The sequence below is a fragment of the Cydia splendana genome, chromosome Z (assembly GCF_910591565.1).
Source record: "Cydia splendana chromosome Z, ilCydSple1.2, whole genome shotgun sequence".
Classification (NCBI taxonomy): domain Eukaryota; kingdom Metazoa; phylum Arthropoda; class Insecta; order Lepidoptera; family Tortricidae; genus Cydia; species Cydia splendana.
This window is the reverse complement of record NC_085987.1, coordinates 13,240,648-13,267,971: the sequence shown is the minus strand read 5'-3', so window position 1 is coordinate 13,267,971 and position 27,324 is coordinate 13,240,648. Positions and strand designations below refer to the sequence as shown.

General features: G+C 40.5%; 1 protein-coding gene across 1 annotated transcript; it reads left to right on the top strand.

Moving 5' to 3' along the window:
- On the top strand, positions 1-26,656 carry LOC134805188 (cryptochrome-1-like). The gene is made up of 10 exons (XM_063778498.1): positions 1-327; positions 10,697-10,940; positions 18,038-18,289; positions 18,687-18,871; positions 19,814-19,985; positions 20,634-20,859; positions 21,382-21,522; positions 21,970-22,121; positions 25,057-25,259; positions 25,680-26,656. Exons 2-10 carry the CDS (start codon positions 10,720-10,722, stop codon positions 25,988-25,990), a joined length of 1,863 nt encoding a protein of 620 aa, XP_063634568.1. The 5' UTR covers positions 1-327; positions 10,697-10,719; the 3' UTR covers positions 25,991-26,656.
- The last annotated feature ends 668 nt before the right edge of the window (positions 26,657-27,324 follow it).

Genomic DNA, 27,324 nt, shown 5'->3' with positions numbered 1-27,324 from the left:
GATTACGCTGTGTTTACTCGGCTCTGCGCTTGACGTAATTATTAATTTCTGGTGTTTAGTCCTGTCGAGATTTCTAGAAACGTTTAAAATCTTATTTTATTCGGTTTATCTTGCTTAAAAGTATTACGATTCTTAAGTTTATTTTTGTACGTTAATCGCGAATTCAATTTAAGAGCGCTAGCGTTAAGTTTGTCTTCTGTGTATTTATTTAGTTATCTGAACTCCAAAACACTAATGCAGTCATGACCAAGCACCTAGTTTTATAGGAATTTGTGCACTGTTTTGCACTTTTTCTATCACCAGGGATAATTTCCGATATTAAAGAGGGTAAGTAACAGTTTAAAGATTTTTTGTGTTAGATTATGTTAAATATGTCATTAAAAAAAACATGAACGTGAATTTCTACATGAATTGAATTTTTTTTATTTAATTTATTCTTGTGTGTTATATGCAGTGTTGTATGACTGAGGCAAGTGTTTCTGCATTACTTTTTTATGCAATTGAGAATCAACCTAATAAAAAAAACAGGCCCTAAGGCAAAGTGTACAGTACATGTTCGTAGGGACGAAAAAATAAGTTATTGATTATTTCCAAATATAGAATAAGTACTGGTGTCTTAGAGAAAGTTACTTAATTGAAGCTCTGGAATGCACCCTTAAAATTAACGGAGTTTGATAAAGCATGGTGTATATAAAATTGAAAAAATTGTAAGAAAGCTTTCATAAAATCCGGGTCCATATTGGCTCATATATTAATTTATTATTCGAATATTTCTAATAATACCACTTTGTACCTAGTCATAATCATCATTTCTCCGAAAATAGTTTCTCATATATTTTTTAAATAGTTTATTGTACTACTACCTACATTATTCATAACGATACATATTCCGTTTATTTTTACTCATAATGTTGTCACTGAGAATGTATCTGTGCCCATACTGTTATTTGTAAGAATTTCTCGAAAACTAAGGCGGGAGCATTTGCTCTCGCTACGCTCGCTCACTGTGAGGGTCACAGGATTTCGGTTCTGTGAGGTTTGCAGTTCTAACCTAACCCACCTTTCTGGCAGCATTTCGGTTCTGTGAGGGTCGCAGTTCTAACCTAACCTAAACCACCTTTCTGGCAGGATTTTCACCTGACTTAAAACCTACTTTTCTGTTTATATTTGTCTTTTTTTTTATTTAGAATTTACTATTGCAGGTGCATGCTGCTATAAATAAAATCAAATATGTCGAAATCGATATGTTGAGTAATAATATATGCATAAATTTTGGTAATAGAGATATTTATGTAGAATGACATTATGAATATAATAAATTCGAAGTTCCAATGAGTATTGTTTAAAATGAAAATGTATAATAATGATCATTAGGATGTAAAATTGTATGAGATACATTTTCGGAGTTTCAATAATCGAATTTGCAATTTTATATGAACTTTGGCGCACCCATAAAAACCAAACAAAGAGTTGGAAGTGCCAACACATAGGCAAAAATACTAGCACCGAAAAGTTATTTAGCTCCAGACATAGCTATAATTATATTATAAATTACTAAGAATCTCATTTCAATGGCCTAGGAATAAAGTAAATTAAAAAATAAACATAAATTTAATTTCTCTAAAACCTTTTTTAGGACAATGAGTTCAACATTGCAGCGTGTATTTTTTTTTACGGCTTAGAGGAAAGGAACATTTAGAAGTGTAGAGTTTATATTTAGGTAAAAAATATGGAGTTTTAAGTAGTCTCTCAAGCCAATTTGGTTAGTAGTGTTAGTAGAAATAGACAGCAAATTTCGAAAATGTAGGAGCAAAGGATCAAACTCCAAATACTTGATCAGATTATAATTCACTAGTTTTAGAGAAAAATATTAATTACGTTTGCAAGATTCCAAATGTCAATTTAAGGCTGAAGAAAAATATTCCTCGACTTTGCTTTATTGTGTGCTAATAAATAAAATTTGGAATAAACTACCTCCAATTAATTCCGCTCCGCTTTTTGTCGCCGGTTCCGCTATTTGTATTTCTTTTCTCTACATTCCAAGTGAAAGTGACGTAATAACAAAACACGAAATAAGTTCGGTTTTAGGCCGGGGCCTGAGACGCACGCGACAGGCGGCGCGGCAAGTGGGGCGGCGGGCGCTGTCGTCCGTCTATAGTCCAGGGGTCTCCAAACTTTTTTACCTCAGGGCCATATTGCGCCTCAGAAAATTTCGCGCAGGCCACCGTCAGTTTTTGCGCCGGGGTTTTGTGTCTGGTTGCTGCTGTTAGGAACAGTTCCACTCTCAATGAATGCTGAACCCCTGGAACCTGGCTCCCGCGGGCCGGACAGTGGGCACTCGCATCTATAGGTACATCTTGATCGAGTCCTGGAACGGGGGCGCGAGCGGTGCGTGGTTCGCGTCACTCGACCCGTTTGCCACGCCGCCAGTCAAGTGCGTCCAGGCCGCGGCTTTATAATTTCTGAACAATACATATGAATATGACATACTGAGTACTGAGCAATAGCATTATACATGTGACATACCGATGATAAATAGCGCCAAGTACAAGAAACCCTACGGGTTTTTGCCATTCTGGATATGGAACGCAACCATAAAAACCGGCCAAGTGCGTGTCGGAGGTCGGAGCATGTACACATAGACAGTTCCGTACCTTCCGCACCGGAAGATGACGCCCGTATCGTATAGTACCTATACATATACGTATATACATGTCTTTAAACATCAGTGTGAAAAAGTAACATTCCTATAAGTAGTTAATTAGACCATTTTATGAATTTCTTTCTATGGTCCCCAAAGTAAATTCCGGTAATAAATCATGAAGTACGTATACGTATTTATTTTCAGAGTAAAAGATAAAAGTAAAAACCCCTGCAACGGCCTTTTATGTTCCGTCTTAAATCTTTTCTTTCCATCTAATTTCCTGACTTTAGTGTAGTAGACCGGAATCTGACTTGGCAGCTCAAGAGCTGCCCTGTCTGCTCACTAAAAGGATCCAACTTGTATTACATGTAAAAGATAAATAAATCTTAAACGGAAACATCTATGTATAACACGTAATATACACGTGCTCATCGCTATCACACAAATAAATGCTTTAGCAATATTCCCAGGTCGTCTACGTGACCTACATCAGAGACTCAGTCCTCTACCCTCCCATCCTATGGTAGATACCATCTAGAGTTCTAGACTAATGCGGCAATGAAGGCCTATTTTATTATTTTTATTAATCTGATTTATTTCCGTGTTATTATTATTCAATTGAAAATGAAAACCAAATTAAATGTCAAAGTCATCCATCTCACGGTCAAAAGTTTACGTATTACTGTAATTATATGAGTTTTTTTATTATTGTTACTACGCGTAGTAGTTTGCCGTAGCGTCGAAATTACTGAGTGGGTTCTTGATGGATAATATGTCAATATATCCGGTTTTTAGCCTGTATGAGGTTGGCTTAAAAAGCGACCTTCAAAAACCACTTTTGCTACTAAAATAGTCTAAAACCGTAGCTCGTTGTCTTTAATTATCCTGGGATTGCGAAGTGAGCAGGGGCGGCAACGGCAACCTTAGAGAAGAAACGGCTGCGGGCGTGCGGCGCGGCAGGCCTGCGCGGTCACGAGGAGAATGAGCGTGAGCCTTGCTGTAACGAGGGAAGCTATTCAAATGTTAACTTAATAAAAAATTGCGGCATTACTAGAGCCCGCGACTTTGCTCGAGTCTTGTTCCGCTGAGAACTTGCACAAACAACTTTTTGCCGTTCTATGTATCAAATCAATCAATATGTCACAGTATGGCATTAAATTGGAAATACTTACCCATATTATTTTTATAAACTCCGTGGGAAGATACTAAAATTGTATAATATAGTATGTAACAAAATAAAAGCTTGCGGCATAACTCGCTGCCCGCTACTTTACCCGTGTAGGTACTCCAATTACTCCATGGAGAACTTCCGTAAAAAAGCGTAATGGTAACGGAACTCATTATGGGGCACGAGTCCAATCCGTATTTGGCCGGTTTTCTGATGACCTTATATTTTTAGGGTTCTGTATCAAAAATGGCAAAAACGGAACCCTATACAGTTTAGTCATGCCCGTCTGTCCGAGTGTTCGTTCGTGGCGTTCGGCGTCCATCTGTCCGTATATCGTAAGTCACAGCCATTGAACATACTCAAAAATTATACTCTGGCAAGCCAGCTTTGTCAGTAAACGTGTAAACGAGGCGTCAAATTTGAATTTTGAACGCGAAGGATCGATCACCCACATAAATTTAGAATTACGTGCCTTTTTCTACTGGAAAAGTTGGCTTTAAACTTACACGTATATACTTATATGCACAATAGACATAAGTACATGTACATACACATATTTTTATGGAGGTACCTATTAAGTGTGAATCATTAAGAGGACATGAGCTTGAAAGTGGATTTAGTCTGCTTGTTTGATAAGCCCCCTCCGCGGATCTGCGAAATCGACTCCACACCACACTCGCGTTTGCGGCTTCGCGCCGCGATTCGCGCACGAATTAAATGTGGAGCGGGCTATAGAGAGTGGGAAAACGTTCCAAAGTCTTATTGCCTGGACAGTGAAAGAATTGGACATGAAACCCGTTTGATGTTGGGGGACAATGAGCTTAAGGCTACGGGAAAAGCGAAGATCTGTGCCTGGGCGTGGGGTGACTAATTTGAATTTCGAACGGAGATAATCTGGGGCGGGGACGGGTCAAACAAGAATGAGTGTCGACTAGTCGAGTGAGTACACAGAATTAAGTATGACATTAAAAAACCGGCCAAGTGCGAGTCGGACTCGCACACGAAGGGTTCCAAAACGGTCACCCATCCAAGTACTGACCCCGCCCGACGTTGCTTGACTTCGGTCAAAAATCACGTTTGTTGTATGGGAGCCCCACTTAAATCTTTATTTTATTCTGTTTTTAGTATTTGTTGTTATAGCGGCAACGGAAATACATCATCTGTGAAAATTTCAACTGTCTAGCTATCACGGTTCGTGAGATACAGCCTGGTGAGAAACGGACGGACGGACGGACAGCAGAGTTTTAGTAATAGGGTCCCGTTTTACCCTTTGGGTACGGAACCCTAAAAATCAACGTGTGGCACACTTACCGCACATCATTCGATAGGTTTTTAAAACATAACGGTATCGCTAGGGTCGTCCCATTCGTTTTTTGCCACGTTCTTAAATTAGTCCTATTCTGCTTTCGTCACCCATTCTACATTCGTCACGTTCGTCGGTAGGCTTTATCATCTTTAGTCATATTTGTTGTTTGCCTTTCTCTTATTCCGACCCATTCCGGTATTCGTCATTATCTTGTTTGGGCATGTTCGATGTTAGTCTATCTCGTTTTCAGTCTCATTCATTATTCGTAATTTTTTCATCGACACGTTCGTTGTTGGTCCCATTCGGTTATTGACAAGCTCTTAATTTGTCTTATTCTGTATTCTGTCATATTAAATTACTTTTTTTTTTTTTTTTTTTTTTTTTATTGGAAAAAGGTAAACATTTGACCACAATCTCACCTGATGGTAAGTGCCGATGCAGTCTAGGATGGAACATGCTTACCTAAAAGATGTCTATTCACTCTCGATTTAAAGAGATCCAAGTTATAGTGGACTGGGAATAGATTTGCAGGAAGTGAATTCCACTCCTTAGCCGTTCGCATGATAAAGCTGGATGCATAGCGCTTAGTTCTAATCAGCGGCAGAGTAACGACGTAAGGGTGAAACGCAAGTCCGCGTCTAGTCCCACGGTGGCAGAACGGAGATGGGGGGATTAGATTATGTAATCCCATCGCACACTCCCCGAAATGTATCCTGTAGAATACCGATAAACAAGCTACCTTTCTACGGTGTTCAAGGCTCTGCAGTCTAGCCTCTACCAATCCCGCATCTCCAATAAGCTTCCTAGCGCGTTTGTCTATGGAATCTAAGGCGGCTAGCTGATACTTGGCGGATCCATCCCAAAGGTGGCTGCAGTACTCCATACACGACCGGACTTGAGCTACGTAAAGCTGAAGGAGCTGCCCTGGTGTGAAGAACCGCTTGACCTTAGCGAGGACGCCTAATCGTCTAGCTGCAGATTTGGCCAGAGATTCAATATACGCCCCAAAGTTCAGGTTAGACGAGATACTCGTGCCAAGTAGCTGAAGATGGTTGGATATCGGTACGGATACATCCCGGAAAGTCGGAGTCAGGCCGAATGGACTCCGTTTGGCAGAGAACAGACACGCCTGCGTTTTGGTAGCGTTGAATTTGACCAGGTTTGCGTCACCCCAATCGGACACTGCCTTAAGTGCCAAATTCAGACGGTCTACCATAGCTCGTCGACAAGACTGTACCTCCTCTTTTTTGGCCCGAGCATTGGAGAGATATCTGTCCACGACAGTGCTATCGTCGGCATAGCCAAAAGTATCTGGGACTAGCATATCGTTGATATGTAGCAGAAATAAAGTCGCGGACAGAACAGAGCCCTGAGGAACGCCGGCATTAATAGTCCATTGGTCAGATGTGTAGCCATCTAACACCACCCGAATGGAACGTTCGCTCAGGAAATTCTCAATCCAGTTGCACAGACCAACTGGTAACCCATATGCTGGAAGCTTGCTCACCAAACTTGCGTGCCAGACCCGGTCGAATGCCTTAGAGACATCGAGAGATACCGCAAGGGCTTCACCGTGCCTCTCAATTACCTCGCTCCAAAGGTGAGTAGCATGCACCAGAAGATCTCCAGTCGAACGACCCCCGCGGAAGCCATACTGAGAGTCGCTGAGTAAATCGTTATCCTCTAGGTATGATAGGAGCCGCTTGTTCAGTACACGCTCCATAATCTTGCAGAGTTATCTAGATCTCCAGTCGAACGACCCCCGCGGAAGCCATACTGAGAGTCGCTGAGTAAATCGTTATCCTCTAGGTATGATAGGAGCCGCTTGTTCAGTACACGCTCCATAATCTTGCAGACTTACTTACTTACTTACTTACTTACTTATATTCTTCATTCGTCACTTTCGCTGGTAGTCTTTGTCATCTTTGGCCATATTTGTTGATTGTCTTTTTCCCAGTGTGGTTCCCTTCCCTCCCGTGAGTGTCATAGAAGTCGCCCTGAAGAAGGTTGATAGCAGTTACCAACGCTTTAATCAGTCTGAAACTATCTAAGTAGCCATACTACTGTGCCCTGGTTTAAGACCAGGCACGGCACGACGGAGTAAGCCCCGTGTCCCCGTTTTGGACTAATCTCCCCTACATGTGTATTGTTTAGGATACATTTAATTAATATTCTAAGTATAAGGATTATTGTTTATGGAATCAAAACAAAAAACGAGACAAATAGTGAATGGAACGAATATCGAATGGGACGAATATCGAACGGGACGAATATTTAACGGGACAAATAGAGAATGGGTCCAAATTTCAAAAGAGCCTAAATAAGAAAAATACGAAATTAGAATAAGTCCAAAGACGATGGGACGAATAACGAATGAGACTAAAAAAAGAAATTGACTAACATCGAACATGCCCAAAGAAGATGATGACGAATACCGGAATAAGCTGAAATAAGTAAAAGGCAAACAACCAAATATAACCAAATATGAAAAAGACCACCGATGAACTTGACGAATGTAGAATGGGTGACGAAAGCAGAATAGGACTTATTTAAGAACTTGACAAAAAACGAATGGGACGACCCAAGAGTATACCAACATAACTATACTATAATAAGGTTCTTAATAAAGCTTTTTTGGGTAAGTAGTAAATAGGTTTGAAAATGAGCGCTTTAAGTCCTAAACAATATGTCTCACCCTAGTCACCCTGAAAAAAATAAAGGTTACCTAATAAATACTTTCCACGAAACTTCTTTGAAAGCGAACTGTTCAGATCGTCAATTTCATTATTTGAGGAAGTTATTTATAAAAAGCACTGAAAATACATTTAAGTACTGAAAATAGTTACATTTTCTTTCATAAGAAAAAGCCCTAGCAAAGAAGTTGACTAATTGTTTTGAAATATTCAATAATAACATTTTGCGTAACATTCTGGGAAGTGAGTTGTTATGAAATGAAACATGTTTAGCTTCTTATTTAGTTTTATTCATACCTACTATTTTTGGAAATGTATTCCTTTAAATTGAAAATATTGAAATAAGGGCTCGTTGTGGGTATGCAGTTTGCAAATGACAATGCAAATGTAAAGGCCGGAGCACATAGGCTGCGTGTGCGTAGACGTGCACGTGCGCGTGCGTTAAATGTTGGAGCCGCACACGCACACGTCACGCAAGCGGTGTGCCATCTCTCATAAGGATCTGTATACTACAACGCTGCACGCGCACGTGAACGTCACGCACACTCAGCCGGTGTGCACAGGCCTTTATGATTGAGCCGCACACGCACACGTCACGCAAGCGGTGTGCCGTCTCTCATAACGATCTGTATACTACAACGCTGCACGCGCACGTGAACGTCACGCACACGCAGCCGGTGTGCACAGGCCTTTAAGATTGAGCCGCGCACGCACACGTCACGCAAGTGGTGTGTCGTCTCTCATAAGGATCTGTATACTACAACGCTGCACGCGCACGTGCACGTCACGCACACGCAGCCGGTGTGCACAGGCCTTTATGATTGAGCCGCGCACGCACACGTCACGCAAGCGGTGTGCCGTCTCTCATAAGGATCTGTATATTACAACGCGCACGTGCACAATGCACGTTTACGCACACGTACCCGGCGTGCACGGGCCTTAAGAGGCTACCCGAGGTTTTCATTGATTTTTGACAAGTTTTAAATAGTATCTCCTACTTTTGCACTACAGATAGAATTATAAATATTATAATCTCTTATCTCCATTTTTGTCTACCGGATTTTGAAAGAAATGAATACTTATTTTTAAGGGTTTCATACCCAAAGGGTAATAACGGGACGCTGTTATTAGTAATAGGACTCCGCTGTCCGTTTGTCCGTCCGTCCGTCCGTCCGTCCGTCCGTCCGTCCGTCTGTCTGTCACCAGGCTGGATCTCATGAACCGTGATAGCTAGGCAGTGGAAATTTTCACAGATGATGTATTTCTGTTGCCGCTATATATTTAAGTGGGGCTCCCATACAACAAACATGATTCTTACCCGTTTTTTGCGTAATGGTACGGAACCCTTTTTTTTTGTCGATGTGGGAATGCTGTTACGCATCGTCCCCCTGGCCCTGAGCTGGCCATTATGGGGGTATGTGGGACTCTCACCTTCCGGCTCTTTCCAATTCTGAACAGAGGGGGGGGGGGGGGGGGGGGGGGAGCCTACCCACTACCCACACCGGCGTTTCCCACAATATGCCGTTTGGGGCAAACATTCTACCACGACGCCCCCCCCGATGGTACGGAACCCTTCGTGCACGAAACGAATAATGCACATTGCACAACCGTAAAAGCCGCAGATTGGCCAACATGACCTCAAAGCCATGATGGCCAACTAGAATAAAGAAGATGATGATGATAAACGTTGTTGGCCCAACAGACCGGGCTGTCGTGACAGCCCGCGACAGATGCCGCCAAAAAGGGCCCAGCCCTGAAATGGCCTCCTCACGCCCCCCAGAAAGGGGATTTAGTCGCGTCGAAAGTTAAAATAGATGTCGATGAATATAATAAAATATACTCTATCTATATATGTATGTAGAGTTTGGCGAACCGCGAGTTCTCAGTTCGGGGCGAACTACTAGTTACAGTAGCGACAAATAATCCTGTGGCCCTAGTGAATAAGGGTACAAGTCACAGGCAGCGCAGTTGTAAGAGGGCGTAAGTTCCACGTAACACTTATGCCCTTTTACACCTAAGCTGCGCGTGACTTGTACCCTTTTTCACTTGGGCCACAGTTATCCTACCATATATTTCAGATACATTTGCATAATTTTTTTGGTAATTCCTCTAAAACGGCTCTACCGATTTCGATGAAATTTACAATATAGGGGAGTATTATGGCGTATGAACACGACAGTTGGATCAAACTAATAGGGTACATTATTAAAATACCTAATTATAATTAGTTTGCCCGAGTTTTCGCGGTAGCCCGGTGGGTATTAAATTGTAAAGTAATTATTCGATTTAATTTTCAAACCAGATGCTAACAAGGGCGAAAAATCGATCCGCCTAGATTGTATTGTTGGTAAGATTCGCTTTTGAGTATTATCATTATTATCAAATAAGAAATTCAATATTTATAATATACATTAATTGGTGTGTGTGAAGTCCCCAATCCACATTGTGCTAACGTGGCTGCTGCCTACGTTAGCAACGTGCAGTGGGGTACATATATATATTTTATAATTATGGTCGTCGTGATGTTGACACAATCATTGTTTACATGATATAAAGCCTAATTTCACCAATTTTCGAATAAATGACTGCAAAAATAACGGTATGATATATCTTTTGCCGCTACTGTATTGTATGTACTATGTACATTTTCCCAAAACCAGTGTATGAGGTTATTAATGTTATTATACTTGGTAAAATGAAGAATGATTTAAGGCGGTCTTCATAAGTAATGTATGCGGATCCGCACGATTCGGAGTGCGAGCGAGACATTGCTATGCAAATAGCGCTGTCTCGCTCACACACCGAAGCGGCACTTGTACCGCATCAGTCTGATAACCGCAGTTTCTCGGGCCCATGGACCTTTTCCAAGTTTTGAATGAATGCAGGTTAACCAGAGTATGAGTGCCGGATGTCGTCTAGCGCGACAGTGACGGGCGCGCCCCCGCCGGCCGGCCGCATGGCGGAGTCGCGCCCCGGCAAGCACACCGTGCACTGGTTCCGCAAGGGGCTGCGCCTGCACGACAACCCGGCGCTGCGCGAGGGCCTCAACGGTGCCGTCACGATGCGATGCGTCTTCATCATAGACCCCTGGTTCGCCAGCTCGTTCAACGTTGGAATTAATAAATGGAGGTATGATGATAAACTACATAGGTACAGTCAGCAGCAGAAGTTGCTAATCGGGCCAGATGTTCAAAATGATCTTGACGCGACTTTATTGATAAGAGAATAAGAGCGTGTTAAGGTAATTTTGATCACCTCGCCCGCTTAGCAACTTCTGCTGCTGACTGTACCTACCTAATTTATGTAATGAGCTAAGCAGCGCGCGGGCATGCTAATCGAACTGTTGACCTGCAAAAATGATTATTTCGTGATTACCAAAAAAAAAATAATCAAAACGTTTATTCTGTAAATAGGCTTAAGCTAGCTCTTTTACATGTCATCTTATAACTATATATACAATATTCTACTTTAACATAAATGCATCCTTATCTTCTACGAATTCTTTAACAGTATAATAAGCTTTTTGTAAGGGCGATTGTGCATTACAATGAATTTTACTGTCCGGCAGTCCGAGTTTTTACGGTCCGATATGGCACGCCATTAAATGTATATAGTAGCTTGTGCACTAGACGTAATTTTACCGTCCGACATTTTACTTTTCCCCATTCCGGACAGTTTTTTTCCGGTCCGAGATGACAGCTACGAAAAACGTGTTTATGCTTGTGCACTGCGTCTGGAATTAGTATTATTCATGACTTGGCCGGGCGGGGGCGGGCTAGGGGGGGTGTGTGTTTCATGCCACTGCGCCGCACCTGCGAGTAAAAAGACGGACAAGAGCACAAGCCAATCATCCGTTTTTTTCATGCCACTGCGCCGCACCTGCGAGTAAAAAGACGGACAAGTGCACAAGCCAATCATCCGTTTTTTTCATGCCATATCGGACCATGAAAACTCGGACTGCCGGGTAGTAAAATTCATTGTAGTGCACAATCGCCCTAACAGCTGTCTTTTCACAATTGACTTGAATTTATGCATTGACAATTTCGTAAAATTAGATGGTAACTTGTTATAAAAGCGCACACTGTTCCCCTTATATGACATATTATTTACTCTGTTTAAACGTAATCTTGGAATGGCCAATCTATTTTTATTCCTAGTGTTAAAATTGTGTATGTCACTATTCAATTTATACATGTCAATATTTTTTCTTACATACATTATATTTTCGTAAATATATTGGGAAGCAACAGTGAGAATATTGTATTCTTTAAATTTATCCTTGAGAGACACCCGTGTTCCTAAATTATATATGTTACGTACAGCACGTTTCTGTAAAACAAAAATTTAATTAATGTCAGCGGCTTTGCCCCATAATAGGGTGCCGTAAGACATGACGCTATGGAAATATCCAAAATACACCAGCCGTGCTGTCTCAACATCTGCAAGTTGACGGATTCTTTTAACTGCGTATGCTGCCGAACTTATTCTACCTGCTAGTGTAGAAATGTGCGTACCCCACTGTAATTTTGAATCCAAGGTTAAGCCTAGAAAAACAGCTTTATCTACAAAATCTAAAATTTCTTCTTTTAAAACAACCTGTGCGTTACTTGTATGCTGGACGTTAGGCAAAGAGAATCTAACACATTTAGTTTTCTTGGCATTGAGAAGTAAATTATTAGTAGTAAACCAATGAACTATAGACGACAATACATCATTTATTTCATTGAAATCACTCTGTTTCCTTTTTACTTTAAATATAATAGATGTATCATCTGCAAAGAGAACCAACTTATGCTTTTCATTAACTATATAGGCAGATCGTTTATATATACGAGAAACAAGAATGGGCCAAGAATAGATCACTGGGGTACGCCCATTGAAGTAATAGACCCCCACGATTTAGTTTTATTTATGTCTACTTTTTGAATGCTGTTTATAAGATAGGACCAGATGAGATCAAGATCCTTACACTTCACGCCATAGTGGTTTAGCTCGCGAATAAGACTGTCATGATCAACACAGTCGAAGGCCTTCGACAGATCGCAAAACACGCCTATTGCATCTAGTTGTTGTTCCCAAGCTTCAAATATGTGTTTGATTAAGGTCGTGCCTGCATCCGTCTTTGACATGCCCCGTGTAAATCCAAACTGTTCTTTATAGAATAGCTTATTAACGTTAAAATGTGATAGCAATTGATCCAGAATGATTCTTTCAAAGATTTTACTTACTACCGGTAGAATAGAAACAGGTCTAAAATTTGTAGGGTCTTTTTTTGATCCGGATTTAAATAATGGAATGACTCGACTGTGCTTCATTATATCGCGAAAAACTCCTATATCAACACATGTATTGAAAATCATGGCCAAGTGAGGTGCAATAGCCTCCACTATCGATTGTAAAACTTTTACTGAAAGGCCCCAAATATCTTCGGCCTTTTTTACATTTCATGTCCTAAACGCTTTAATGACTATTTGCGGTGTGACGTATTTAAAACAGAAAATCATCGGGCATTCCGGCACATTTGCTTTGAATGCTCAATTTTCGGCCATAGTCGTTACAATAGAGATATTTGTGATGAAACGTTCAAATTCATTTGCGACATCTACATCTGATTTAATTAATTTATCACCTACTTTCAGAGCAAAATTAGGATCACGTGATTTCGCTTTAGTAGTCTCACTACTAATAATTCCCCACCCGGTTTTGACTTTGTCGTTTGAGTCTTTTACTTTACGTGCAAAAAATTTGGATTTAGCCATGTTACATATATTTTTAAATAATTTACTATATCCAGAATGGACCTGTATCCAGAATTGGAGTAAACCAGTAAGTTTTAAAACTTATTAACAGTTACTATAGTCATAGAGTAAACTAGCTGACATTAGGGCTTGTGCACAAATCACGCGAGGTTCGACAGGGGGTGGGGGTGTCACGAAAAAATCACGATAGATCACGTTGGGGGAGGGGGGTATCAGGAAAACTCACGTGTATTTTTTTTACAGTGAACGAAACTAAGAAAAAAAACCTACCACATGAGTAGATACTTTTTCTCGGTTTCATTAAACATAAATCTTCACCCTGCACTTCAAAATAGCGAGTCTATTTAACGAAAATAGAAAAATAAACAAGATTTTCTATATACAATACTATTTATCTTAAAATTTGGTCAAATGAAAAAAAAAATCAAAAAAATACACTTGAGGTTGTGTGGGAGGAGGAGGGTAGCCAAAAACCTCACCAAATATCACCAAGGGGGAGGGGGGTCAAAAAGTAGCCGAAAACACCTCGCGTGATTTGTGCACAACCCCTTAGGTGTAGGTACCATTTTATGAGATACAGTAGCGCTATGTTATAAGGCTTACCTATATGTACCTACGTTTTATGAAACAAAGTAGGTGCTCCTATATACTTACGTTGCAAACCTTTTGAAATCAATAATCATACTTTAACATAATATAATATGCGAGAATAAAAAATATATATTTTTTAATTAGTTTTTTGTACCTAATTCTGGATAGGTATGAGCTTAGCTATGCGACTTACCTATAGCCGTTTGGCTGGAAACCGCTTGCCTGCTATGCGAACAAACTGCATGAATCCCTGTATGTACGTAACCATCATCAGCACATCTCGCTCTTACATCTGGCGCGTTACTGAGGGCCTACCGCGAACACTGAAGTTCACAAATTGCGGGCATCTTTCCCTTTTACTCCAATTAAGGCGTAATTATATAGAGTGACAGAGAAAGATGCCTGCAAACTTCAGTGTTCGCGGTTAGAGCTTGTAATCCGGATATTCGGATATCCGTTTTATCCGGATATTCGTCCAATTTACTATCCGGATTTAGATGAGTTTGATATCCGGATAAAACGAATAATTCGAATACCATTTATGACGAAAATATCATTAAAATTTTTGAAAACTATTTCAAAAACGTTGAAAATTATAACGTAAATGATGTCGATTGATTTATTTATTTACTTAGATACATTTTTACGGTATAAAAACTGATTATTTAAGTATTTCTCCTTGATTCCTTGATTGTCGTGAACTCCCTTATTTTTTTAAATATTTGGGAACAATCTTATGCAGATCGACCTAGCTCCGTAAAACGTACAAAGTAATTTTGAATTACTTGTACTTGTACCGTGTTCCTGTCAAACGCGCTGCCCTGCATTATTGTTAGCGTCTGAATACATTATTAAATTAACGTGCGAAAATAACTAAAATGGGTCCAACGGAGAAGAACTTCAGTTAATATTGAACTGCCGAACGAGATGCAGTAGCTGTTTAGCAGATATGATAAGAAAGTTTTAGCATTCTGCATTTGAATAAATCTGTAATGAAAGCCTTGATTGACCTTAAATGCAATGTAATATCTCAGCAGTTAGAAGACGTATTCGATTCTCTAAATATCATCAAAACCACAGCCAATACCATATGTCAATAAGACGCCAATTTCTTAACTGAAGAAGAGCTTGACCATAATTATACATATAATTCATGGTTGTAAAATTTTAATGAATTAAACGTCAAATATCTTGTGATCATCTGAAATCACTTAAGAAATTAATTTCGCAGCGCAGGGTGCCAATATTAAGCGGAGGGTTGAAGTATCTCCATAAACTATATATTGTTAAAAAATAAAATTTGCCGAAGGTTGACTGTCATGTCACAGTAAAGCTTCAGAGAAAAAAATTACCAAGTGAATTTCGGACAATAAAATTTCGACGAAAAGGTAGAACTCCTAAAAATACCTTAGCATTTGCTGTTACGCAACCTGTTATACGTAAAATTACATTTTTTATAAAGTTTCTTGTGAGTTTTGTTAAATAAAAAGCAAGTATTCGAATTATCCGTTTTATCCGGATAGTAAAAATATAAGTATTCGAAATATTCGGATACAAAAAATGGACGGATAATGCAAGCCCTATTCGCGGTAGGCCCTCTGGCGACAACGAGCTTGCAGCACCACCCCGGTAGTTTTTGTATGGCATGTTTTGAACTCTATTGCTTAGTCAATGAGGGTCTTATTAGATCATTTTACTTTATAAATAATTTGAAAGATAATTTGATTTCTAATAAGGGCTTGTGCAAAAATCACGCGACGTTCGATAGGGGGAGGGGGGTCACGAAAAAATCACAATAGATCACGTTGGGGGAGGGGGGTATAAGGAAAACTTACGTGTATTTTTCTACAGTGAACGAAACTAAGAAAAAATACACCTACCACATGAGTAGATACTTTTCCTCGGTTTCATTAAACATAAATCTTCACTCTGCACTTCAAAATAGCGAGTCTATTTAACGAAAATAGAAAAATAAACAATGTTTTCTGTATACAATACTATTTATCTTAAAATTTGGTCGAATGAAAAAATTTCAAAAAAATACACGTTAGGTTGTGTGGGGGGAGGGGGGAGCCAAAAACCTCACCAAATATCACCAAGGGGGAGGGGGGTCAAAAAGTAGCCGAAAACGCCTCGCGTGATTTGTGCACAACCCCTAATAGACTATTATGTTATTCCATCGTACTTTAATGTCATTGCCGTCATTGGTTATTTACTCACGACTTAATTATGATAACTGACTCATATGAACTTGTGCTGCTATTGATTAGTACAGTCAGCGTCATATAGTAGGTAGCATCCAAAGTGTTCAAATAGTTCGGTACACCATATTATTTGTATGGCGTACCGAACTATTTGAATACATTACTTTGGATGCTACCTAGTATAATACGACGCTGAGTGTACATTTGACAACAAGCAGTTGATTGATGTCTGGCCACAATGCGTCTTCAGAGGCAATGTTTTACTTGTGTAGCGACATTTTTACTTTTACTGCGTTGATACATTCACCTGATTATGCTATTAAATTTTTCACTTCTCATGCTCAAAAAGTGCACCTTTATGTCGTGCGTAGACGACATAAAATCGCATTTTATGCTCTAGAGCATAAAAGTAAAATTTTCTTCTAAGACTAAGGTAATCGGTCTCAACAGCCAAACAGTTAAAACATATTGCACAATTTTACTGAGCAATAAAATTGTGTAGATGACAAAACTTGTTATATTATTTTATTTTTGCTACAATTTATTAGAAATCCGTATTTTCTGTCATTAAATTTAGTAAATCACATAAAATAGGAGTCGATTATCGTTCAAAAATGCTCCGAAATGTTTTACTTGGCAGAAAACCAAGCGTCTGAAACTCTGATCACATCTTGAAAATTAAAAAAAATAAATTAAAAAGTTAGTTGGCGGGAATTGGTTATGTATTATGTTCTTTCGCTTTACGATAATTTCGTGGTGTAAATTGCCGTGAAAATGTGTTTTATTTTCCTCGCAATCGAAGTGAAAAGCAGAGTGTACAACAAGGGCATAAATGTCCATTTTTACCCTCGTCTACTATTTTGGTCTTCGCTTCGCTCAGACCAAAAAATTGCCTCGGGTAAAAATGGGTCACTTTATGCCCTTGTTGTACAATCTACTATTATTCGCATATTAGTTAACTCAATAAGCCATTTAGCGGGCGCAGCACGGTTCCACTTTTATCGCCCGTCACTATGCGCGTCCCTTTCGCACTTACATACTTGTTATAACGTGACAGGCATGGTGATAAGCGATAATAATGCGACCGTACTACCGCCGCACATTCCTTTAAGCATAACTGTGTGAAGTAGGTACCTGGATATTTCACTCAATAATAAATCATTATGACATGATAATGGATCCCTTTTGGTCATCATCATCTTCCTCGTGTTATGCCGGCATTTTTAGTCACTCATGTGAGCCTGGAGTTCGCTAGGCAACTTATCCCAAGAATTGGCGTAGTCTGACCTTTTAACCAGAGGGGAAACTGGGCCCATTAGGTATAAGAACAATAAAAAACCGGTCAAGTGCGAGTCGGACTCGCGTTCCAAGGGTTCCGTACATAAGTCCGACTCACGCTTGACTGCACATTTCTAATAGGTTTTCCATATTGTGTATTTTTTTCAAAATTTTAGGCCCAGTAATTTCAGAGATAAGGGGGGGGGGGGGGGAATGGTCGGACAGACAGACAGACGCACGAGTGATCCTATAAGGGTTCCGTTTTTTCCTTTTGAGGTACGGAACCCTAGAAAATGAGATGCAATAATTACATGGGTTTATTGTTGTAGGAGAATCAATATTGAAGTAGTAGTAGAATTATGCGTTTCTTACCAGACCTGTTATTGTTGGTCAGGTTCCTGTTACAATGCCTGGACGACTTGGACAGCAGCTTGAAGAAGCTGAACTCGCGGCTGTTCGTGGTGCGCGGGCAGCCGGCGGACGCGCTTCCCAAGCTGTTCCGCGAGTGGGGCACCACCGTGCTCACCTTCGAGGAGGATCCGGAGCCCTATGGCCGCGTGCGCGACCACAACATCATGTCCAAGTGTCGCGAGGTCGGCATCACCGTCATGTCGCGCGTCTCGCACACCTTATTCAAATTGGACAAGTACGTTAACTTTGTTGTTCCGGTTGCGCTGCAAATGTTTTACCTATTTGATGCTAATGTAAGAAAAACGACCTAACCTAACCATATAAACATTTTTCGTACAAACTTCTATATTGTCGGCTAATTTATTATAGAGTTTCTATTGCTACCTTTGGTCTCCATTAGATTATTCAGCCTGATAGTACCATACATAATAATATGAGAAAGTCATGGGTCCGCAAAATTTTTGTTCAACCGGAACCTAGGAAGTGGATTAATACGACTCACAGATTATAAACTAAAACAAATCCCCTAATAGACAGGTGAAGTAAATAAAGTGGTAGGTACTTTATTTAGGTGAAAAGAATATCCCCCGCGTAAACAATCCTCCGATTGCCTTATGATTATACGATTTCAGGATTATCGAAAGGAATGGTGGTAAGGCGCCGTTGACGTACCACCAGTTCCAAGCGCTGATAGCGAGCATGCCGCCGCCGCCCGCCGCCGAGGCGGCCATAACGCCACAGCTCTTCAACGGGACCGTCACGCCTGTCTCGGACGACCACGACGAGCGCTTCGGCGTGCCTACACTCGAGGAACTAGGTCGGGTCAATATTTATTAAAACTTTATTGCACAATTTAACAAATAAAGAGTACAAATGGCGGACTTAACGGCTTAAGGCAGGGGTCTCCAAACTTTTTTACCTGAGGGCCATATTGCGCCTCAGAAACTTTCGCGCGGGCCACCGTCGGCGCCGGGAGGGGAGAGGGGGATTGTATCTGGTTGCTGCTGTTATTGGGCCGCGGGCCGGACGCTTTGGGCGTCGGCGGGCCGGATAGGAACGCGTCGCGGGCAGGATTTGGCCCGCGGGCCGGGGTTTGGAGAGCCCTGGCTTAAGGTATTCTCTACCAGTCAACCATTGGGCTAAAGTTTAGCCGCTAAACAGAGACAGTTTGATGCAGGATTTAGGCTGCGTCGCCCAGCGAGGCGGCGGACGACGCGGCTAGCCGCCGTCCAAAACAGGTTCATTCACAATTTGATTGTCCCGCTTCCCGCGTGTTTCCAGGCCGTGGCCCAGACCTAGCGATTTATTGTTGATTTATACTTGGTCAAGCAGATCTTGTCAGTAGAAAAAGGCGGCAAATTTGAAAAATGTAGGTAGCGAAGGGATATCGTCTCATAGAAAATTTGAATTTCGCGCCATTTTCGACTGACAATATTTGCTTGACCATCTATATTAGTTATTTTTGAAAGAACACACTATATACAATTTTGGAAAAAAAGCAGGCGCCTAAATGTTTATTAAAGGATGAAGTACTCACATATTAGGACAAATCTGTAGCTACACAACAATTCTCTATTACACTACACAGTAAACTTCTTTGGTAATATGAAGGTTTATTTTAGACTGTACCGCTTCCGTTTATAGCCGACAGTGGCAATGACGGGGTTATTTCGAAAATAGTCTCTTAATAAAAGTTAGTATTAACGATTTGTATAAATTGTCTTCTTAGGGTTTTACTTAATCTACCTTAAACTTACAGGTTTTGAAACAGAGGGGCTAAAACCGCCGGTGTGGGTCGGCGGAGAGAGTGAGGCTTTAGCAAGACTAGAAAGGCATTTAGAACGGAAAGCGTGGGTCGCTTCATTCGGGAGACCGAAGATGACGCCGCAGTCCCTGCTAGCCAGCCAGACCGGCTTGTCACCGTATTTAAGGTACTTATGTACCTATTACTTTTGTACTACTGGATGTACAGTCGACGTCAAATATATGTTTACTCTTTTGCACATTACTCCTTTGTAATAACTGTAATAAGGCGCAAAATGTAAATATATAATATGAAGTTGACTCTGTACTATTAATTACTAAAGGTAAGCGTCCCCAGGCCTGCACCGCACGCATCGCATCAAACGGATTGGCAGCGACCGCAAGCCGACGCAAATACCAGCAATCGGATTGCTGATGCCACTTCATTCAGATTTTTGTAGTGATCAATTGATCATACGTGCAGAATGTACTTGTGGGAATGGAGGAAAGCAAAGAAAAACTATTTGTCGTTATTGCTTGTTTGTTAGCAGAAGAGGAAGGATATGCGTATGACGTCATCGGCACGCATCCTGAAAGATGCCTCTCGAAGCATCGGTGTCGGCATTGCCGATGAGCGATCCGTACGGTGCGGATCAGTGGACGCACTTGTGTGACTTTCCATACCAAGGATACTAAAATCCTTCTAAAATCCGTTACGTGCGATACGGCCGTGTGGACGCTTACCTTAACGAACCTTTTAATAAATTGTAACCTATCTAATATTGAGTATTGCGTATTGCGTTATATTATTTCTTAAGTAACTACGTCTTTTCCAGATTTGGATGTTTATCAACAAGGCTATTTTATTACCAACTGACAGAATTATATAAAAGAATCAAACAAGTGCGGCCGCCATTGTCCCTTCACGGGCAGATTCTGTGGAGAGAATTCTTTTATTGTGCAGCGACTCGAAACCCCAATTTTGACCGAATGGAAGGAAACCCTATATGTGTACAAATACCCTGGGAGAAAAACCAAGATGCCCTAGCGAAGTGGGCGAATGTAAATACATTTTATACCTACCATTTTTTTATATTACCGTTTTCTTTTGTGAACTGTTCTAAAGATCTGCTATTGTTAGAAATGTTATGTGGGCTACTTTAGAGAAACTCCCAGATATTATTGCAGTTATTTGTAATAAATAACTATATGTGTCGTAGTTAATTTGAGATTCTTTTTATTTGACAATAAGTTGTACTTACATTTATTACTCATCATGACATAATGTTGCTTATGAGTAATAAACGCGGTGCATGTTGCGTCTGATACGAAAATGCATAATGAAAGAAAAATTACATATGTATATCGAAATAATACAATCAGATATTATGCATCAAGCAATAGCTCCTAGACTAAATAATTTCAAAAATAAATAGTAAGGGATGTAGCCTGTAGATATATATGAGATGACAATCTTTTCCCGACAAACGTAAATCGAATAGTAAACATGTAGGTATTGGTACTTATAGTGGAAGTCGCACGCATTTACCTTAGAAGTTTAATATCATCTCATGTAAATTGCAGGGACAAACTGGATACCCTTGGATCGACGCGATCATGGTACAGTTGCGCGACGAGGGCTGGATACACCACCTGGCGCGGCACGCCGTCGCCTGCTTCCTCACGAGAGGGGACCTCTGGATCTCATGGGAGGAGGGCATGAAGGCAAGACTATCCAATACATCAATCTCTATCATTTCATGCCTATTGCTATGAAACAATTTTGCCACCTCCCTTGGCACGAATGAAAATCTTCCCCTACGAATGAAATTCTCGAAATCTTACCCTCCTCTTCTTGTAATGTACCGACAATCAAATTTTTATTTTTATTACATAATATTACTGTAATTTGTGTCTATAATAACGGGATATTATAAGCTACAAATTCATATATGTCCTGGGACTCAAGTTATTTTTGTTAAAAAAGGATTGGTCTGAAACGTCAATGGCCTGGAATGAGAAACAATCAAACGTGACCGTATCCTTCGCATTTAATAAAGACTATAAAGACCGTGTTATGGCACTAGCTCCTGTTCATTTGCAGAGGTAATGTGTGGGGGATAGTGTGTGTTGTCGGCGCCGGTGTAATAGAGCAGAGTCGCGCGCTTGCAGGTGTTCGACGAGCTGCTGCTGGACGCGGACTGGTCGGTGAACGCCGGCATGTGGATGTGGCTCTCGTGCTCCTCCTTCTTCCAGCAGTTCTTCCACTGCTACTGCCCCGTGCGCTTCGGCCGCAAGTCCGACCCCAACGGAGACTTTATCAGGTAACGGGTACACTGTCTCCAAATTACCGATACTGATGTACCGTTCTCGATACTTACTGAAAAATTAGTCGGTATCGTTCTTTGGGACGAAAATTCTAATAAAATAGAATATGTGGAATGACAAATCTTACTCTCTTTCTTGGGTTCCGTATTCAACTAACTAGGACCCTCAAGGCGTAGTGGTCGTTAGAGCTAGAAAGCTGCAACTTAGCATGGATATTAATCAATCAATATATAAAAACTTAAAAAATTACGGACCCTCCCTTCACGTAAAGTGGGGATGATTTTTTTTCGCTTCAACCCTACTTATAGTTATAAGGTCCTTTAAAATGAATAGGGGTTTTTAACAACAATTTTTACATAATCTAAAACTCTTCCCCTCTAACTGTTGAACCATGGGCCCAAAAATATGAAAAAAAAAATCCTGAAAGTAAAGCTTACTTAAGTCTTTCAATGAAAATTATAGCAACCATGATCGGTTAAGCCGTTTTTAGGATTCCGTAACCTTTGGGTACGGCCCTACACTGAACATGGCCCGACATGTTCTTGACCGTTTTTTTTTTTGAGTTCTTACGAAATATGATAAAAAGCTGTTCTTTTGAGATCATCATACCAACGCATTTTTGGTTTTCCTACTGGGCGTGACTCTCCCCAAGGCTTCCAATCTACCAGCCTCTTACACCACGAGCCGTCTTTCCGGGCGACATGTCCAGCCCACTCCCACTTCAGTATCGCCATTCGTCTGGTTACATCAGTGACTTTGCTATGTTCCCGAAGCCACTTGTTTGTTTTCCTGCCCCTAAGTGAGATTCCTACCATTCTTCTTTCCATCGCTCTTTGGGTCTTTGGGTTTGTGTGCAAAGGGCACAAAATGGAACAGAATGGCAAAAATTTAAGGAGGCCTACATCTCAAAGATTGAAAAGGGCTAAAAAGAAGAAGATGATAAAAAGATTTTGGCACTGTGTTTAAAAATTTAGGAATACACTATTACCTACTTGCTATTACTAAATTATATTGTGTAATTTCCTGAAAATTTGTATGAATCGTTCAAACGTTATTAGATAATTCTGACGCATACTGTATGGGTCAGAATTAGGGGTCACAAAACCGTGCGTATTTTAGAAAACCGGTTTTTCGGTTTTTGTGAAACTGCAAAACCGGGTTTCCGGTTTTTTCGGTGATTTCGATTTTACGTACAATTTGTAAAATAAGCAAGTATTTTTAGGATCAATGCTTTGATATTAAGTTTTCCTCGACATTTCTATTTACTTTATCTTTACCAAGACCATATCAATCCAAATCCTTCAATAAAGTTTTTAACTAACTCAGCAATTTTAAGCCTAAGCAAAATATTATATGACAACGGTATTGACATAGTCCTCCTTCTGGAAATACACCGGTGATGATGCCCAACTCGCTATACGAGGTAAAATACCTAGATTTGATTTGGTAGCGGCATTATACCACAAACAATATAGAACTTCGACATACGGTCGGTCTTCTTGTGCTGCCCTGGTCAACGTGATTTCAAATAACATCGATGGCAATAACATCGCCACCACGACTATTCAAATCGGCGAAACGCGGATATGCAACATATATAAGCCTCTACGTAGCTGCTGGCCTACCCCACCCCTTCCTTATTTGGAACACCCATTCCTTTACATTTGAGACTTGAATAGCCACCATACCAGCTGGGGATATAGCAAATCTGACGCCAACGAGGCGATCATGGACTGGGCAGATAGAAACAACACTGTTTTAGTCGTTTCTAACAAAGGCAAAGGAACGTTCAAATCAGCTCGATGGAGAAGTGACCACAACCCGGACCTTGTCTTCACAACAAGAGCAAAAGACGGTACCCCAGTGATCGGATTTTCCACACTCTCAACACCGCCTAGTATTAGTTGTCATAGGTCTGAAAATACCGATGGTTGAGTCGTATCCTGCCTAACACCACATGGCGGAAGTTTGCTTATGCTGATGACCTGCCCCTTGTGACACAAAAAGACAGCTTGGAAATGGAACAAAATAGCCTGGAAAAGGACCTGGATCTATTAGACGACTATTTTTCTCGGTGGCGTTTGTGCCCCAGCACTTCCAAGACCGAGGTGTCCTGCTTTCGCCAGTGCAACAAACTAGCCAACAAGAAGCTGAGAGTAAAATTCAGGGGCAATCTTCTCCGACACAACTTCCTTCCTAAATATCTCCGAAGCATCCTGGATTGAAGCTTTAACTTCAAGAACAGCCTATGTGCAAAACTGGGCAAATAGATATAACGTTGGAAACTAAAAAACTGTTTATTTATAAAAAAAATAATAATTTCCTTTTCAAAATAATTAAACTATGTATATAAAACTGTAAAATCGGAATACTCGAAAAAGCCGGTTTTATTAAAGTGAAAACCCGGTTTTGGCAATTGGCTGTAAACACGGTTTTTCCGATTTCGGTGAAACCGGGTTTGTGACGCCTAGTCAGAATTATCTAATAACGTTTGAACAAGCACGTCCCACTGATACCTATAGTTAGTTTTTTTTAGCATTAGAAAGAACTTGCAAGAAGGTAAGCGATCTTGTCATGTCTTTTAATTGAAAAACGCTTTTTAAAATTCAAAAACTATTACTTATGAAAGCAGAAGAATATACATGATCGTATTAGATTCATAATTGTTACATATTTGCCGTAACTTATTTTTAAAATGTATTTTTCAATTAAAAGACACATCAAGATTGTTTACCTAATTTCTAATGCTAAAACAAACGAACTATAATATGTTTAGATCATAAGTATATAAATCTTAATTTTTAGTATCTTGTTAGATATATATCTCAAACCGTGAATTATAAAACAAATTACACACTTACCTACTAAGATATGTCTACGATCCAACCATTCCGATGAACTCGACATTTATAGGTAGTTTATGCGTTTCAGAAAATACATTCCAGTATTAAAGAAGATCCCGACGCAGTACATCCACGAGCCGTGGCTCGCGCCCGAGACCGTGCAGATCGCCGCGAACTGCGTCGTGGGCCGCGACTACCCGCTGCCCATGGTGGACCACAGCAAAGCCTCCAAGATTAATATCGAGCGCATTAAGCAGGTGTACGCCCAGCTTGCAAAATATTCACCACATGGTAAGGGACTTGTAATGTATATTTTTAAAACTGTTGTAAACTTGATGAAACGACGACCCCATGTGGACGCGACCCTCGGTCATGAGGAAACGAAGAAATATAAAGATAAGCGAGCTTCGTGCTGATGGCTCATGAAACTACTTCTTGTAGTATTTGAATTGAACATTTCGAAGGATATCATTAGCAGATAACTCTAATGATTTATGAATAATTTTGTTGTGATTGTAATCCACGCGAATCATCAAATGCTTTCTAAACGACTTCCGGTGTCAACGGCCTTCGACACAAGCGCCGCGCATCACACTCAACTCGCTCGCAAAGGTCGGGGCGGGCCGGGGTTTAATAGCCCCGACAGGGCTTTTAAACTTTTAATTTGACGTGTAATTTGCGAATAATGTATGGTGTTTCTTTTCCACATAGGTAATATCCTGAATCCAAACAGTGTCCAGAGACCTAACGCGGTACTGTCGTCGCCAAGCCCTTCTTCTATAATCGCAAGCATCAATCAGTCGAAATACCTGTGCAGCAAGTCTCCTGACCCGCAAATTACGCAAACTCAACAAGAAAAAACGTACAAGGATATTTCGAACTATAATGACACGAATAGGGCTCTGCGGCCCCAAGAGGTTGACTCGCCTAAACCCCCGCCCTTCAAAGAAATCGTAATTGTGCCTATAGTACAAAACACTAATGTGAACCACGAGAATGTAGCAGACGGCAGAACTCAATGAGCAGTCACACCGCGAACGTGCGATGTTGCCCGGTTCGTCTTCAAAAATGTTACGTGCCGAATACAAATTGAAATGCCGACAGATTCAGGTATATACTCGACAGAAGAAAAAATCGTTGCAGTTGCTGTAATCGGCAATTGGCTGTAATCGGCTGTAACATGATGAGGATAGATTGGCAGTCCGAATTCTGTCAGTCGCTCAGATGTGTACCTATAGTTAATTTATAAACATGAATTTCTTTTATATGCGCTGGATTGGAATTAAATGCGCAACGGCTTAGCCTCGATCTTGACGAAGCGGAGTATAGTGTGTGCGCAATAGAAGTTGGGTTCTCAGCAATTGAAGGCAGTGCTCGCGGCTCAATTTCTATACAAAATATAACATTAAATAATAGGGTTAAATAGTTCTGTAAATATGTCAGCAAACTGCAAACACTTTGTTGCTTTATATGTACTCGTAAATTGACCCGCGAATATTCTCTTAAGGGTAGGTATATATATCATTATTATTATGTACCTGAAAGCACCGCTGAGAGTAAACGCCGTCTCACCTGCGAAACTTTTTTATTATAGGTATAGAATTTTGTACGTGTCTCATATTTCATGTATTTTTATGTAATTGGCGTTAGGAAAGTAAGAAATAATCTAATAAATGTTACAAAATCTATCGCTTGTTTAATTGTAAGTGCAGACTGCAGTATAATTTTTTGTTCATAACTTATGACCGTTAAACAATTAAACATACGACATAAGCACGGGAACAACCTGTCCTATATAATATCATTTCCCTATACCTATACTATGAGGGGGGGGGGGGGGGGGGGGCGCGAGCGAATTGAGTGGCTCCGAAACATACTTAAGACAACATGCCAACAACAAAAAGCGACTATCCTTTCCTGTTTCATGAAGCTATAAAAGTCCTTTCACTCTTGCGTATTCGAGCGATAGAGGCAGATAACCGGAGCCATATCTGGGGGCACGGCAGTGCCCCCGCCAAGTCGAGCAAAACAAAGACGCACGGCCGTACCATCCTTTTCCCGAAGCGATTCAGGCGATTTTCGACGTCCTGTAATTTTGTGCTGGCTAAAGCTAGAACCCTGAATTTTCAGTGACATATAGGGCTTAACATGCTTTAGATATATTCTCAAAAACATTCAATTTGAACTTGTAGTGTAAGAATTATTGTACGTCAAAGTTCCTTAGTTTCGACACTGACACACTCACTCACTCGCTCACTCACGATCATCATAATTCTAAGGTACTTCTAGCGTACCCACAAGCTTCAAATTTTAAACATAAGTAGTTTTCAGCTTATCAAGCCATAGAAATACTAAA